Raw genomic sequence first — 17,009 nt, 5'->3', positions numbered from 1 at the left:
ATTAAAAATACAAAAAAAAAATTAGCTGGGTGTGGTGGCAGGCATCTGTAATCCCAGGTACTTGGCAGGCTCAGGCGGGAGAATCGCTTGAACCCGGGAGGCAGAGGTTGCAGAGCCGAGATGGCACTACTGCACTCCAGTCTGGGCAACAGAGCAAGACCCTGTCTCAAAACAGACAAAAAAAAAAAAAAAAAAAAAGAATTTTATCTTTCAGGGAGGATTTGGTCTGTTTTATATACATGTGTATTTTGTATACAGTAGCAATCATATGGACTACAACTAACAAAAGAAGAAAAAAGGAGTAAATGGAAAATCGTTTTCTTCAGCTCTAGATTGAGAAATTAAAAACATTTAACAAGAAGGGAGCTACTGAAATGATTCTGTTAGCTTGATTTCACCTGGCAGTGGAGACAGGTCAAAAGATACGCAAGCCAAATCATCAAGAATGAATTCATGGGTCCTTCTCCCTCCCTTTTTAAAATCCTAATGCCTCTCAGGGTCACGTTAAACTGAGAATTTAAAATACACAAACAAAAAATAAGAAAACAAAAACCCAAAGATCAAAACACAAAAGCACACAAACCAAAAATTCTAAATCCATTCCCACTTTTGGATATAGTTAACCCAGAAAGGATAAGAGAAATTCCAAACAAGGTAAGGACTACAGGACAAAAGTGCGGAAAATAAAGAGAAGCTGATACATAGAAATGAAAGGTTCATTCTGGAATTTTAATTTCCACGAAGGAAGACAGAAAAAAAACAAACAAAACTTAAAACAAAAATTTTATTTCTTATGGAGCCACGGTCCCAGTGGGGCACAGTACCTGTGACACGCCTGTTTGGGCTGGCGGCTGCCCCATGCCCACACTCATCGCCCCGCTGGATGACGGGAACTGGTTCTGTGGCAGAAACTGGCTCTGAGCGGGTGCCTGGGCCATCATGTTGTTGGTGTGTGCACCCATCATGTTCGGAGGCTGAGGCATTCGGGAAGGAGAAATGGCCATCTAAGAGACAACAAGCACCACCAGAGCTGTAGTTTGGAAGCTGATGGCCAGAGTTTTCAAGATGAGCCAGAATGACCCAAGGCCTCACAACCCCAGAGGATGGCAAGCACAGGGCTCACATCCCGCCGTTCCTCATGGGAAGAGACCACCACTTGCTAAGAACTCCCAGGCTCCTGGGCACCTTACACACTTTCTCAGGCAATCTTTCAAAAGAGCCAGCTTCAAAATGTCCTCTGAATAGAAATCAATAGCAGGCTATAATTTAAAGTTTAAGGCATGCCTATGAGTTCTCTAAAGTGTTTAGAAAGCAGCCACGGAAGAGCGAGAGTCAACAGATGCTTACAATTCCCTGCTGGCCACATATCTGAGGCTGCCTTCTCCAGCCTTGGAACTCCCACATTCTCACAAAGCCACATATTCCTATGAATTTGTTATCCCAATAAAATAACTAACAGTCAAATAATTCTGTGTAGTAATGTTTTTTTTAAAGGAGAGATAAAAGAAATAAAGCATAACCCAAATTCAAAGGAACAAGAACCACAGGATTCTCAAGTGACATGAATTCTGCTGCTCTGATAATGTTCCATGTGAGAGGCAGGGCTATCTGCAGCACAGCGAAAGAGAACACTTACCCCTGGCACTGAGCCCATGCTGTTCATCTGGACAGAGTGGTTCATTGGGGAGGCTGCACGAGGTCCCATGGGTGCTTGTGGCAACTGGACGTTCCCCAAGGACATGGGGTTAAATGAATTCATCCCTGTAAATGTACCCACAACGGTTCATTAGGAAGAGCACCCACAGGAAAACAGAATTACAACTTGCTAAATAAACTCTAAGTAAAATAAGATGGAACACACAGGCAACAGAAAACTGAAAAGAAATCACCCAATTAATCAAGATGATGATGGAACAGACTTCTCCATATCCAGAGAAAATGGCATCAATGTGGGGGTGGTGACGGTGGCATGGTGACGGGTACCAGGGAAGGACGAGGACATGAAGGCATAATGTTGGGTAAGACAGGAACAAGTAAGTGAGACATTAAACGAGGCTGTGGTGGAGCTGAGCCAGAGGGCGGAGTACCAAAGTATCATAGCAACAAAGAGGGTAAGGAGGTGCCCTGAAAGAAGGACAGCACCCCCACAATCTACAGAAGAGATGTTTCCAGAGACCAGGGCAAGCTTCTGTGCACACCCATACCTAATGCCTCTGGAGCAGCTGGCGCCGATCATCTGAAGATTCCCAGCTCCTTACTGGGTTTACATTCATTGTTAGAATCTGTGCTAAGACTCCAAACATTCTTTTAATTTTGCAAGCACCTTAAGCATTAAGAAGTGCCCAAGGGTCAGCCGTCCTCAACCTCAGCCTCCTGTAGTTTACAGGAACACCACATCACTGAAAGACACTTCACAGCCAGTAAGTGTCTCCAGACTGTGGTGTCTAGTTCCTTCCAATTTCCAATAATACTCTGTAAACTCTGAGTTCTAAAGAAGCACTAGTTCAAATTAGTCTTAGGACCAACACTAGAATCTGACAGAATCCTTTAGAGAATTTCTGGAAGGTGTTGCCTTAGTGCTGCTGTAGTCATGAGCAGGCTCAAAGGATGACTCACGGAGCACTACCTTCAATGACTACCTAGAAACGGTACCCTCAAATAACTGAGTGCCGATGCAGACCAGGAAGACTTTCCAGGGAGTCTACAATGTAAGCTTCCCCTCTCCTTGAGAATTTTTTTAAACAAAATGAAAAACAATTACTAAGAACAGCACTTAAAGAAATCTGTATTCACCCAGATGTGCTGGCAGGGAGGTTGCTAAGTGCATAACTAGAAAACATCTATTCCAATATTCTGCTGGCAAACAGCAGGCTCATCATACCCCACGCCAGCAGCATCTTCCTATCCAGGCTGAAGTCCTGGACCAATCCCCAACACAGAATTGAGCCACTTTCCAAAGGCTCAATTTCTCTGACTCCTTGATTTCTTTCTTTTTTTTTGAGATGAGGTTTCGCTCTTGTTGCCCAGGCTGGAGTGCGGTGGTGCGATCTCAACTCACCGCAGCCTCCGCCACCTGGGTTCAAGTGATTCTCCTGCCTCAGCCTCCCGAGTAGCTGGGATTACAGGCGTGCATCACCATGCCCGGCTAAATTTTGTATTTTTAATAAGAGACGGGGTTTCACCATGTTGGCTAGGCTGGTCTCAAACTCCTGACCTCAAGTGATCATCCTGCTTCGGCCTCCCAAAGTGCTGGGGTTACAGGTGTGAGCCACTGCGCCCAGCCTGACTCCTTGATTTCTTTCACCCCTCAAATCTAGTCCATCAAGTCCCTGATAAGTATTTTTTCCATAATATCAGCTTATCCACCAAGTCTTTTCCAGGATGCAATACAAACACAACTTTTTTTTTTTGAGACAGAGTCTCGCTCTGTCGCCCAGGCTGGAGTGCAGTGGCGCAATCTCGGCTCACTGCAAGCTCCGCCTCCTCGGTTCATGCCATTCTCCTGCCTCAGCCTCTCCGCGTAGCTGGGACTACAGGCGCCCGCCACCACGCCCGGCTAATTTTTTTTTTGTATTTTTAGTAGAGACGGGGTTTCACCGTGGTCTCGATCTCCTGACCTCGTGATCCGCCCGCCTTGGCCTCCCAAAGTGCTGGGATTACAAGCGTGAGCCACCGCGACCGGCCGAACACAACTTTTAAAATGATCTCTACCTTCCCTCCCAAACTACTCTGCAAACCACAGCAAAGCCTCTTTCCTCAGAGTCTTCTGGATAATGTCACCACCTTGTTTCACAACCTGGAAAAATGTCCTCCTGCTTTGGTCTCAATGGTCAAGAGCTACAAGGTTTTCAAATGCTCCCTGCCCCAAAATAAAAATAACTGCTTCAACCAACCAACCCAAAACCAGAGGCTCTCTACTTAAGAACCTTTCAAGGTTGTTGAGAAAGCTGTTGCCACCCCAATCTGGCACAGGACCTGTGTGTACACTCTCTCCAGAAGTTGACATCCAGCCAGCTGGGCAGGTTTTAACCCCTAGGGCCAAGAGCAGCCCGTGCCATCCCCATTTCAGCCTCTGCAAGTCCTCAGCAGTCTAGGACTGTCTTGCATGCTTCTCCTCAGCATTCAGAAGCACTCCCTCCCCACATCTAGAGTGCTCTTTCTCGGACTCTTCCTAAGAGTAATGTACCATGCCCCCTTCATCATCCATTAAAAAAACAAAAAGCTGGCCGGGCATGGTGGCTCACGCCTGTAATCCCAGCACTTTGGAAGGCCAAGGTGGGCGGATCAAAAGGTCAGGAGATCGAGACCATCCTGGCTAACAAGGTGAAACCCCATCTCTACTAAAAAAAAAGACACAAAAAATTAGCTGGGCGTGGTGGCAGGTGCCTGTAGTCCCAGCTACTATGGAGGCTGAGGCAGGAGAATGGCATGAACCCAGGAGGCGGAGCTTGCAGTGAGCCAAGATCGTGCCACTGCACTCCAGCCTGGGCAACAGAGTGAGATTCCGTCTCAAAAAAAAAATAACATAACATAACATAACATAACATAACATAACATAACATAACATAACGTAAAACATAACATAACATAACATAACGTAACAATATAACATAACATAACACAACACAACACAACATAATGTAACGTAAAATAAAAAGCTAAGGCCGGGTGCAGTGGCTCACGCCTGTAATCCCAGCACTTTGGGAGGCTGAGGTGGATGGATCACAAGGTCAGGAAATCGAGACCATCCTGGCTAACACGGTGAAACTCGTCTTTTTTAAAAATACAAAAAATTAGCCAGGCATGGTGGTGGGCGCCTGTAGTCCCAGCTACTCAGGAGGCTGAGGCAGGAGAATGGCCTGAACCCAGGAGGCGGAGCTTGCAGTGAGCCGAGATCGCGCCACTGCACTCCAGCCTGGGCGACAGAGCGAGACTCCATCTCAAAAAAATAAAAATAAAATAAAATAGAAATAAATAAATAAAGAGCTAAATACTGCTTCTTATGTCTTGGAAGATCTTTCCTATAATCTCCAAACTTCATACTGTAAACATACCCATACTACCTGTAGAACTGAATTCTGCTCATCAGCAAAAAGGAATGGAAAGAAGAAAGGGTTAGAAAGAAATACACACGGGGAGAGGAAAAAACAGTGAAAGTTACGGCTGTTGAATGTTAAACTAAAGTATGATTCACAGCAAACAGTTCAATACCTTGAGAAACTTGCATGCGATTCACTGGCAGGGACAGGGGTCCATCTACGGTGGCAAAACAAAAACAAAACCACCCTAGTTATTTAATATAATCCTTGATTCAGGAAAAGGAAATTTCTTATTAGGGCTTCAAACTTAAAAGGGAAAACAGCCAACAGGTCCAAAAGCACGTGTGTTTCAATGCCAGCGCACCCTGTAAAGGGCCTTCCCAAGAGAGAAACTCAGTGTCCCAACATGGCCTGAGGCAGGTGGTCAGGGCCACTGCCACATCAACAGCTTCTGCAGGGCATGCATCAGATATTCTAATTCTCTGTTCTTAGAAATACCACACCCCAAACACGAAGGAAAATCAAGGAAACAGGCTAAGGGATGGCAGTAGGAAATAAAATCCTTACTTGGAGGTCTCACAGGTTGTGCCTGTGGAATCACAGGGGGCTGAGCCCCCGGGGCTGGTAAGGCTGGCTGGTTCCCCAAGATGCCTTGTTTATGTAAACGCGACCTCCGTTTTTCTTCTAGTTCTTTTTGTATCTTGTAGATTTTCTCTGCTAATAAGTGATAATATTCATCCTAAAAAGCAATAATATTCAATATGAAACACTTATAACTGTAAAAAGCAACTGAATGATCTGTGTTGTAGGTTCTAACTAATGAACTTCTTCATTGAGTGCACTGGCAAAAGTAGTAGGCAAATACCTGATACACCAGAAGAAGCCCACATTCTTGCTAAATTCCCAATGACTTTATAGGACATATCAAATAGTAGGTACTTAATACATGTTCCATTTCATTCAAATGAACTTCTTGAATATTCACTGATGCTAGCAATATTACAATACCACCTACAATGAAAAATATATCCCATGGATATAATGTAAATTTATATACTCCATGTACCAATGTAGCTAATCAAGAGAGTTCTGCAGGAAATTTGTGTCTTATCTGGGAAGTCTCCTTGGCCAGTGGCCTCAAGGTGAGGAGTCTGTCCCAACTACACAGATTCCACTGTTTCCAGGTAACAAAGCAGACAAATGTAGTGCTGTCTACTACAGATGCTGTAGAGGCCAAAGTACGGTAAGCAGCAACCTACCCTGCTGTTGGCAGACTCGTACATGTCCCCTTCCACTTTCTTAGCATAGGCTACCAAGTTTTCCATGCGGCGATCCTTTAGAGCTGCGGGATCAGGTGTTGGGAAGATGGCTTGGACGCTGAAAAAATAACACATCTATCAAACTACTTTTTTTCTTCCTTTTTTTTTTTTTTTTAAAGACATAGGGTTTCGGCCAGGCGCAGTGGCTCATGCTTGTAATCCCAGCACTGTGGGAGGCTGAGGCGGGATAATCACCTGAGGTCAGGAGTTTGAGATCCACCTGGCCAAAGAGGTGAAATCCTGTCTCTACTAAAAATACAAAAATTAGCTGGGCATGGTGGTGGGTGTCTGTAATCCCAGCTACTCAGGAGGCTGAGGCAAGAGAATTGCTTGAACCCAGGAGGCAGAGGATGCAGTGAGCTGAGATCGTGCCATTGCACTCCAGCCTGGGCGACAGAGTGAGACTCCATATCAAAAAGAGAGAAAAAAAAAAAAAAGACACAGGGTCTTGCTCTATCGCCCAGGCTGGAGTACAGTGGCATGATCATAGCTCACTGCAACGTTGAACTCCTGGGCTCAATGATCTTCCCACCTCAGCCCCTAAAGTAAGCTGGGAAGTACAGGTGCACACCACCATGCCTGGCTAATTTTTAAATTTTCTGTAGAGATGGAGTTTTATTATGTTGCTCCGGCTGGCCTGAACTCCTGGGCTCTCGCAATCCTCCCACCTCAGCCTCCCAAAGCACTGGGATTACAGGTGGGGGCCACTGCACCTGGCCTGAAGCTACTTCCAATGCCGTCAAATGAGCACTACAAAATTAGGATCATGTATCTCTGGTGGCAATACAGTGTGGAGAGAAATGCCAAGCCTCTCTTGCCTAGCATATCAATACACGAATGAAGTAACTCCCTGGAGACAATCCTGACCTATCAACTTATCTACACATCAAACACATCAATATTTTGCTATTAACAAGTATGTGCTGGGTCATTTCCAGAATAACACGATTTTCAAATCCCTGATTTTTAAACTACTTATTACTAAAAAAATTTTGATCAGAATAAGGAAGGGAAAAAACTCAAAGGGAATGTAAGTCTAGCTCATTTAAAATAACTAGCTCAACAAAGTTAGGCTTGGTGTGGTGGCTCATGCCACCCAGCACTTTGGGAGGCCAAGGCAAGAGGATTACCTGAGGCCAGGAGTTTGAGATCAGCCTGGGGAACCTGGCAAGACTCCGTCTCTCTCTCTCTCAACAACAACAACAACAACAAAAAGGCCGGGTGCGGTGGCTCATAATCCCAGCACTTTGGGAGGCTGAGGTGGGCGGATCACTTGAGGTCAGGAGTTTGAGACCAGCCTGGCCAACGTGGTGAAATCCTGTCTCTACCAAAAACACAAAAACTAGCTGGGGGTTGTGGCACGTGCTTGTAATCCCAGCTACTTGGGAGGCTGAGGCAGGAGAATCACTTGAACCTGGGAGGCAGAGGTTGCAGTGAGCTAAGATTGCGCCACTGCACTCCGGTCTGGGCAACAGAGCGAGACTCTGTCTCAGAAAAAAAAAAAAAAAAAAGTTAACTGTTAACTTTCTGTTATGTTAACTAACTCTAAGGTAATAATGACATGCCATCTATACTCTAAACGTTTCTAATTCTGAGGGGTCTCCACAACTAGAATCTGGAACTACAAAATAAGGTGAGGCTCTTCAGCTAACCCCAGCCCCCTCATGCAGCCTGAAGTGCAGAAGCACATTAAGGCCAGGCTGCACTGAGGGTCTTTGCCTCGGTGATAGGGGCTGCAAGTCAGTGCCCCTCGGCAGTACAGAGCCACCAATGTTCTTTGTCACTCCCGCTCACCGAGGACATACAGTGCGGGAATCTGGCCTGCCTAGGGCTGCTAGAACTCTACCAGCAGTGAGAGAGGCTCCCTAAATAAGCACGTGACTTGTATTGGCTACCATCTGGTAGCCAATGGGCAACAAAGGAACATCTATGAAACTGCAAAACTGTTACGTACAGTTTATGCACTAGATGGCTCCGCAGGTCCTGAGTGACATGTTCGTGCCATCCTTTCCTTACACCGGTGCTGGAAGGAGGAGCTGCTGTTGGTATAGTGCTGAGGGTTCCAATGTTACCAGAGCTGGAGCCATCGTTCATCAGTGGGCTAAGGAGGAAATAAAGACACTTCATTCAACTACTGAAGCGACTCAAACACACTTTGTCTAATAAGGTTCTTCTACCACCACATGTGACTTTTAAAAGTTTAAGTCAGGAGAGCCAAGTGATGTAAATAAATAAAACTTAAACTATGTTTAATCTGTTATCTGCTCTACATTTATAATTAAAGAAAAAAAAGAAAACAGCATTCACCCCTCACCACCCCACTTAAACTATTTTCTCTGCCACACATTTAGAAAGAATCAGTTTTGTGTGGTTCTCAGTCCATGCTCCTGTTGGACTGTCATTCAGAATTGGAACAGGGTCTTACTTTGTGGCCCCCAGGGAAGTCGGAAGAGCTGATTCTGAAATCAAGTTTGGGGGCTGCTGATCTGTTGTTATTCCTCCTGCTGGAATGTTCATTGGATTATTTCCTTTAAAGACAGAAAACAAATCAATCAACTCTTACATTTTAATATATACTTCAAAGTTTTGATGACAGATAACCAACAAGTCAGCATATAAACAATTGGTGATTATTTAAATAAGTGATTCTGGCCAGTTATAGTAAGCACTGAGGCAAGAACTCTGAGGGTCATATTTTCAATAATGGTAATCAATGTGCACAAATAATCAGTAGACACCCTCCCCACTCTACTTGGTAACCAAAGTAAGGTGTGTTTATGGAGGTTAGCTGGTATCTAAGTGAAAAAGTTATAAATGACCCATATGCAGCCTCTTAGTTTCATTCTGCTTCATTAGTTTCACTCCTGAGTGATTCAGCTGCACTGACACATACCTCTGTGTCTCCACCCCCAATATCAGAAAATAAAATCATAGAAATTAAGCTCAGAAAAAAAATATACAGGTCAATTTGTCTACAGTCTTCATATTAAAGGAAAGGAAAGCTGAGACTAAAAAAAGTAAAGCTAGTCCCAAATTATACCATCAACAGGAGAGGAGTTAGATTAACACTTGGGTCTCAGGATTCTAATCCAGTCTCCTGGCCAGTATTAGTGAGACATTCATTAGGGCAGTTGTTTTCCAAAAAGCAACAAATAGAATGACTTTAGCTGGGCATATTTTAAGGAGTAATTTTTAAGTGTAAAATAGTTATTCTATTAGGGAAAGAGGAAAACTAGCACAACTGTCAGCCAGTCTTGACTTCACAGACATCACTGCTTAGCTTAAGCCTAAATGTAAAGGGACAATGTCCACTTAAAGAAAAATATTAAGGAAACCATATGCAGAAGTGGCAAAATCATGGCGATGTGTGAGCAAATGACCAAAGGCTGGCAAATAATGGGCTGGGGTGACAAAAGAAATGCTGACATGTCCAGCAGCCTGAGCCAAGAGCTTCCAGGACTCCTGTCTTTAACCTGCTGAAGTCCAGGCTGGTCACTTCCAACTGAGGGGTAGACCCTAATCAAGATGTGTGAGAAAACTGGCACACACAAGTTCTCCATCAAATAAATGACAACAGTCAGCACGAGGCGTCCGGTCAGCATCCTGACTTGTGAGATCTGCATTCTGAGCCACATGGCACATTCTTTATTAAAACTGTCCAGAAAGAAGCGGCACAGCAAGCAACAAAAACATTGCTTCATTTGCAAATGCTGCTCTTTTTCATAAGCATGTAACATTTTCCTTGCATCAGATACTTCAGCTTTTTCCTAGGAGATTTTTATTTCAACCACTGTAGTAAAAAACACAAAACAAACTGAAAACTGCCTTGGGTTCCATCACTCCACTCCCTTTGCTGCATGTGGACAAGTAAGAACGAAGTTGAGAGTTCCTTCACCTACCCAGGGGGTTGAGAGTCCTCATCTGCTGGTGGGTTTGAGGCTGTGCTGGTTGCTGGCCAGGAACCTGAGGCTGCAGCTGCGTCTGGGGCTGGTTCATGTAGGGGAGTCCGAGAGCAGCATAGGCTCGCTGCATGGAGCTGGGGTCTATGGGATTTGGGTTACTTAAAGAAGTGGCATTCTGTTGCCCTGTGCCAACAGAACCAATTGTGTTTTGAATTCCACTAGCTGGAGACCCCAGGATGGCTATAACGACAAACAGACAGACAGACAAACAAGAATGGTAAGTAAAAGGGAGAAGCCCACAAATGATTTAAAAACTATTGAGAGGCAAATATATTTCATCAAAATACTACACATGAATATCATAAAGCAGTAAACTAGGCTAGGGAGAAAGGAACTGTGCTGAAGGACTCATTTATTGTGCCTAGCAGTAAGTGAGGAACAAAAAGTTAAAGAAAAGTCAAGTTTCTATCTTAGCATGCAACAGATCATAAAATCTTACAGATATTACTTGAAAAAAATTAGTATGTCTTAAAACCTAGAGACTCCTCAAGAAGTCAGTTCCAGGGAGTGGCAAATGTATGACAAGGGAAACATCTGATTCTCGGGGGACCAGCAGACACCTCTGGGATGAACAGAGGAGCCCCCTCCTGTTGACCCCAATCCTGTCCTTCACTGCTTACCTGCACAGGTACAGAGGGCTTAAGAGAAGGAGCAGAGATGACACCTGGTCGGTCAGTTTTAATTAATAAATCTATGATGTGCTCTTATAAATCACATAATTCCAAGTCCTTGAAACTTACACAAACAATGACAGCATGAACATATCCTTCTGACGGGATTCCTATGCAGCAGAGCACCATGCTGAGCTCTCTGGCTACATGAAGCTGTTCAAGAAATACTGTACTTGATTGACTGACTGACTGAGCTGTTTGAAATTAAGGTTGGAGTGAGGCTTTGCAATTCCGCATGGGTCTTATTATCCAGGGGCCACCTCAGCACCTCTGATATTCAAGAGGTGGCTCTGCCTCACGCGGCCAACGTCAGCTTCTGCTACCTAGGCCCACTGCTGGCTGGCAGGGAAGTTGCCCCTCCAGCTAGCTAACCCCAGGAAACTAAAGGAAAAATTGGTGTTAACATAAGGAGCTCCATCCCAAAGGGGTTCCAAGGTAATGGAGAGACAACTCCATTACCTTGCACCAACTTGGACATTTCAAGGTCAATTCATCTACCCACCTACCTACGCACCCGTTACCTGTTTGCCTGCCCACTCATTTGTCCCAACAACCCAAATGTTGTTGTGTGAAAATTTATCATATGGCAGAAGTTCTATATCATACTATTTATTCTTATTTTTGAGTTCCTTTCTAACTTCCACAAATTTTAGAGTCATGTTAAAAACAGCAACTTATAGTGTTGCTGCTATAACACACCATTTTTGATACATAAAACACGACCACAAAGCCTTCCTTTCAAATTCCAACCACTATGTTTAACAGTAATATTCTCACATTCAACCATCAGTGCACCTATAATAACCCCAATACTTACCAGAGCAACTTAATTAAACTAAAATGTGTGAAAAAAAATTCCTGGTAATTATACATTCCATACTATTAACTTTTCTAGTAACGATATTCAGATCAACTCATTAACACTCATCAGACACAATTACACACACCAAGCACTCATTAACATAAATGAAAAGCAACTCCCAAGGTGCACTTTATGACAAGTGTGTAGCTGAAGTAAGTCATGCACAATACCTTTAAAAGTATTCTAATACTTACTACTCCCCAAAACTTTAAACATGTGTCCACCATACTTCTGAAACCGACAGCCTACATTTTTAAGAAGCACTATGGTATAGAAATCAAAGTTAACAGTGGCAGGATAGTTTATTTTTCTATAACCTTACGATGTAAGGAAGAACAGGGCTACACTATATTTCACACACATGGTGATAGACTGTGGAGACGAACTTAAAAGAAACAAAGTATGGAGCCTTCCATTTCCTCGTGAACGCTTTATTGACTTCTTCCTACTACATTTCCCTTTTATCCACACTTCCCCAAGTGCCATCTACCTAACCAAAATGCCCCACCTTACAGTGAATGCCACTCCTAAGCCCACAGCCACTTACAGGGCAGCCAACGCCTCATACTCACACAGGCCTCCCATGCAAGCTGCTGACATGGTCACTGCATTTTGTGTTAAAGGCATTCATTTTCTAAATGTAAACATTATTATATTTTTATTTTAAAAGAAAATATACCTATGAGACGCATTTGGAACTCATCATTTCTAAAATTCAGAAGCAAAGGAAATTATGAACAAATAAAGAAGGTCTCTGCCATTTAAGCATGGCTGAATTTGAAGTCCAAATGATGCTATTCGATGAAATGACACCAATACTGAAGGTTAAGGGTACTCAGGCATTCACTGCCGGGTGATGGCTGACCGAAAGGGAAGTCATTACGTACAAGCCACCATCAACTGTACTGCGACCTCAAGGTGCTCCACGTGCTCCATGGTGGTATTCCCGATCCCTCTCTGAAATCCCACAGTGCCTCCTGTACCCCGCTTGTCTTTAGACACTGACCCTTCGTGTATTCACTCACTCACATGACAGACTCAGTGAGTACACTCTGCCAGGCTCCCAGATTCGGTGTGGGCACAATCTCTGCATTCCCTGAGCCTAGGGACAACAGATTATCTAATAATCACCTAACGTACCCAAACTGCACCTTGGAACCCTGGGACAGGGAAAATCACACTCATCTCACGTTCCCTGTGCATCCCTGAAAGGTGGGATTAACGTTAAACTCGGTTTTGCTCTTCACCAGCTGCCACATGGGCCACGTAACCTGCTGTGCAGAGTCCAGGGGACGTGCCAGGTATAATGCAGCGGCCAGCACACCGTGGGCCCTCGCAGCGCAGCCCATGGAGTGCCTTGGAACTGAACAGAAATGCACGGAGATTGGTCCATCTACCTGGCATCCCTAAGGATGAAGTTTCTCTATTCATCCCTTCTGCATTATTGCCACTTAACCTCTTCCACTGTCAAGGCCGTGTGCTCATTTGGCCACTTTTACATCTTTTTTCCTTGCTAGAGCATAAAGCTCTAACTTTTAGGAAGTCACGACACACCTGCAGTGCACTAACACACTGGCTGGGTTCTTCTGGGCCCATCAAGCAACACTCCTGTCCCGGATATTTACCTCTTTAAAGCTCCCCAACGTCCCCCAGACTCACCACCCCTTCTGATGTCTCTGCAGAAGGAGGCTATGACCTATGAACAAAAGGCCAAGTTTTATAGCAGGCTCCTTCTCGGACTCACCTGCCACTCTTCATGCACAAACAATGTTCCACTAAGAGGCCGGGTACGGCCGGGTGCAGCTGGGTGCAGTGGCTCACGCCTGTAATCCCAGCACTTTGGGAGGCCGAGGCAGGTGGATCACCTGAGGTCAGGAGTTCGAGACCAGCTTGGCTAATAACATGGTGAAACCCCATCTCTATTAAAAATACAAAAATTAGCTGGGTCTGGTGCTGCGTGCCTGTAATCTCAGCTACTTGGGAGGCTGAGGCAGGAGAATGGCTTCAGCCTAGGAGGTGGAGGCTGCAGTGAGCTGAGATCACACCTCTACACTCCAGCCTGGGCAACAGAGAGACTCTGTCTCAAAAAAAAAAAAAAAGAAAATAGGAATGTTCCACTAAGAGGTTCCCTGTACAGTCTATGTTGCCGATGCAAAGCACTCAGTTACTCAGACAACTTCAGCCCCTAATCATTCTCAATAAAACTGAACACCATTTGGAAATTCAGTGAAAACGGACATGAATCAAATCTCCAAACTTTGTGAGGGTAGGGGGAGATACACCATGAAGCAGAGCAGCAGTTGCTACAGCTGATCCTTCAGCAGTACGAGAGTGAGCCACGGGGTCACCCAACGCAGGCCAGAAACACAGTGCGTGCGGGAGGCAAAACTTGTGTCTGGGGAGGGCCAGCTGCGGGGCTTGAGTCCGCCTGGTTTTGGTATACTTGGGGGGTCATGGAACCAGTTTCCCCAGGATACCAAGACACTTAGATTCCTACTAAAAAAGCAATGCTAGAATTTATTCAGGTGGCTTACGCCTGTAATCCCAGCACTTTGGGAGGCTGAGGGTGGGGGGGATCACCTGAGGTCAGGAGTTCAAGACCAGCTTGGACAACATGGTGAAACCCCATCTCTACTAAAAATATATAAAGTAGCCAGGCATGGTGCCATGTGCCTGTAATCCCAGCTACTCGGGAGGCTGAGGCAGGAATCACTTGAACTAGGGAGACGGAGGTTGCAGTGAGCCAAGGTCGCGCCACTGCACTCCAGCCTGGGTGACAGAGTGAGACTTCGTCTCAAAAAAAAAAAAAAAAAAAAAAGGAATTTATTCAGACCTGCAGACATCTCTACAAAGTTGCTGGTGACACCACCGTACCTTGCGGGCATTGTGTAGGCCAGGACCTACTTCCTACCTGGCACCTTCCTATGCACAGCATGAGGCACGACAGCGAAGAGAAGCACTGAGGGGGACCCAGGCACTGCCAGGCTGGAGACTCAGCCTCCTATCTGACATGGCCACAAGCCCTCAAGCAAAAGGCTTTCTTCAGAAGCCAAGTGACACTGGTGCAGTGACAATGCTCCTTGCTAGCAAGGAGCAAAGCCGTTCAGATGAAAGACATCACCCACAACCCTTTGGTGCTTAAGTCAGGGTCAATCAAGCCCACCATTCTCTCTACAGCCTTCAGATTCTGCTCCTTGCTGTCTGCCATCCCACGACAGTCTGTCAAAAGAGGTGAAAATCTCTGAAGGGCCCTCAAGTGAACAAAGGGCCTGCTCCACACACACTCACTGGGCACCTGATGGGCTATTCGATGAGCGGCAGCTCAAACGAGGGAGATCTTGACTCCATATAATAAAAGGAGGGTTTTTTTTGTTTTTTTTGTTTTGTTTTTTTGAGATGGAGTCTCGCTCTGTCGCCCAGGCTGGACTGCAGTGGTGCGATCCTGGCTCGCTGCAACCTCTGCCTCCCGCGTTCATCAAGTGATTCTCCTGCCTCAGCCTCCCACCTCAGGATACTGAGTAGCTGCGACTACAGGCGCATGCTGCCATGCCCAGCTAATTATCTGTATTTCAGTAGAGACGGGGTTTCACTGTGTTGCTCAGGCTGGTCTTGAACCTGAGCTCAGGCAATCTGCCTGCCTCACTCAGCCTCCCAAAGTGCAAGGATTACAGACGTTAACCACTGCGCCCGACCTAAAGGAGGTGTTCTAAACAATCTGAGGCACCTAGAGATGGAACATGTTGCCAGGTGAAGCGGTGGGTGCTACACTCATGGGGATGCCCGGCAGCAGCTGGGGCCATGGCTGACGCAGCCAGGACAGTGCGTGCATTAGGCTGGCTCTGGGGCGACCCTACGCGTTTGCTTCGACAGTCCCTGGGGGACTCTGGGTTGGAAAACCCGTGGTCTCTCTCTCAGAGAATGACTCAAACCCTCTCACCAGCACTGGCCCAGATACCTCGTCTTTCAAGGCATCCAGAGCAGCGCATCTCAGATTTTAATGTGCACACTAATCACCCGGGATTTTTATAAAAATGCAGGTTTTAATACAAGAGGTCTGAAATGGCGGCCCAATTTCTTTATTGCTTACAAGCAACCTGGGAGCGCCTCTATGGCTTGCCTGAGGCCTACACTTTGAGCAGCAAGAACTTCACAAGTGAGGCAACATAAGCCCCAAGAAGGGAACCTGGTCATGGGTCCCACAGCCCAGTCCTCCATGCCACTCTGTGCACTGAATTTACTGGAGGTCAGATGCCATGACTGACGTACAATACATATCTTGGAAAGTCCTAATTATTCAACAAAAATTGAATATTGCTATAAGGGATGGTTAACTCGAGATTAGTGATTATACAATCTTTAAAAAACAATTCAAGGAAAAATCGAATGAGGCTAGGCGCAGTGTCTCACGCCTGTAATCCCAGGACTTTTGGGAGGCCGAGGTGGGAAGATCACTTGAGCTCAGGAGTTCGAGACAAGCCTGGGCAACATGGTGAAACCCCATCTCTACAAAAAATACAAAAATTAGCCAGGTATGGTGGCAGATGCCCGCAGTCCCAGGTACTCAGGAGGCTGAAGTGGGATGACTGCTTGAGCCTGAGAGGCTGAGGCTGCAGTAAGACGTGGCTATGCCACTGCATACCAGTCTGGGTGACAGAGCAAGACTCTGTCTCAAAACCAACCAACCAAACAAACCTCAACACAGGCCAAAAAGGTAGTCAGTGGTATGGGCTTCATTTCAAAGAACCTCAGATTAGCTCCACAGGTGATTCTGGAAGGTTCTCTCAGTAGAGACATTAATCACAGAAGTTAGGAGAGTGGGGCATGTGCTGACCAAGGAAGTGTGTATCAAGTAAGACCAGCGCTGGCCTGTGGGAAACACTGCCTAAAAAGCAGAGTCCCAGGGCCCCTAAGGCGGTCTCCATAGAGCGAGCATAGGTGGGTCTCGGCAGAGTCCCTGAGGCTTCCAGGAGCTCATCACAGTCCATCTTTCTGTTCACCTCATTTGCACAGGAACCCCACTCCAGGCAAATGCATGCCCTCACAAGCTGTGCACTGTGCAGACACTGTCCCCACTATCTGAAATGTTCTTCCTTCGTTATTTTGTTTGCACTGGGCTCCACAAAGTCCCACCTTTCTCTATAAAGTAGTCAGGTGCA

General features: G+C 45.6%; 1 protein-coding gene across 7 annotated transcripts in view; it reads right to left on the bottom strand.

Annotated features, from left to right (window-relative positions):
• Positions 1 to 17,009, bottom strand: part of CREBBP (CREB binding protein) — a 181,099-nt gene that overhangs the window by 48,052 nt on the left and 116,038 nt on the right. For 6 of the 7 annotated variants that reach the window (XM_058433772.1, XM_032145432.2, XM_058433776.1 and 3 more), the window contains 8 exons: positions 10,258 to 10,500; positions 8,784 to 8,886; positions 8,313 to 8,459; positions 6,299 to 6,416; positions 5,607 to 5,778; positions 5,212 to 5,256; positions 1,637 to 1,761; positions 825 to 1,004 (listed from right to left, as the gene is read on the bottom strand). In XM_058433772.1, coding sequence (XP_058289755.1) covers positions 825 to 1,004; positions 1,637 to 1,761; positions 5,212 to 5,256; positions 5,607 to 5,778; positions 6,299 to 6,416; positions 8,313 to 8,459; positions 8,784 to 8,886; positions 10,258 to 10,500 — 1,133 coding nt within the window. The remainder of the gene's footprint in view (positions 1 to 824; positions 1,005 to 1,636; positions 1,762 to 5,211; positions 5,257 to 5,606; positions 5,779 to 6,298; positions 6,417 to 8,312; positions 8,460 to 8,783; positions 8,887 to 10,257; positions 10,501 to 17,009) is intronic. The other variant, XM_058433773.1, reaches the window with a different exon arrangement.

Source organism: Hylobates moloch, unplaced genomic scaffold (assembly GCF_009828535.3).
Source record: "Hylobates moloch isolate HMO894 unplaced genomic scaffold, HMol_V3 SCAFFOLD_23, whole genome shotgun sequence".
In the NCBI taxonomy this organism is placed as follows: domain Eukaryota; kingdom Metazoa; phylum Chordata; class Mammalia; order Primates; family Hylobatidae; genus Hylobates; species Hylobates moloch.
This window is presented reverse-complemented; position numbering and strand designations above follow the sequence as displayed.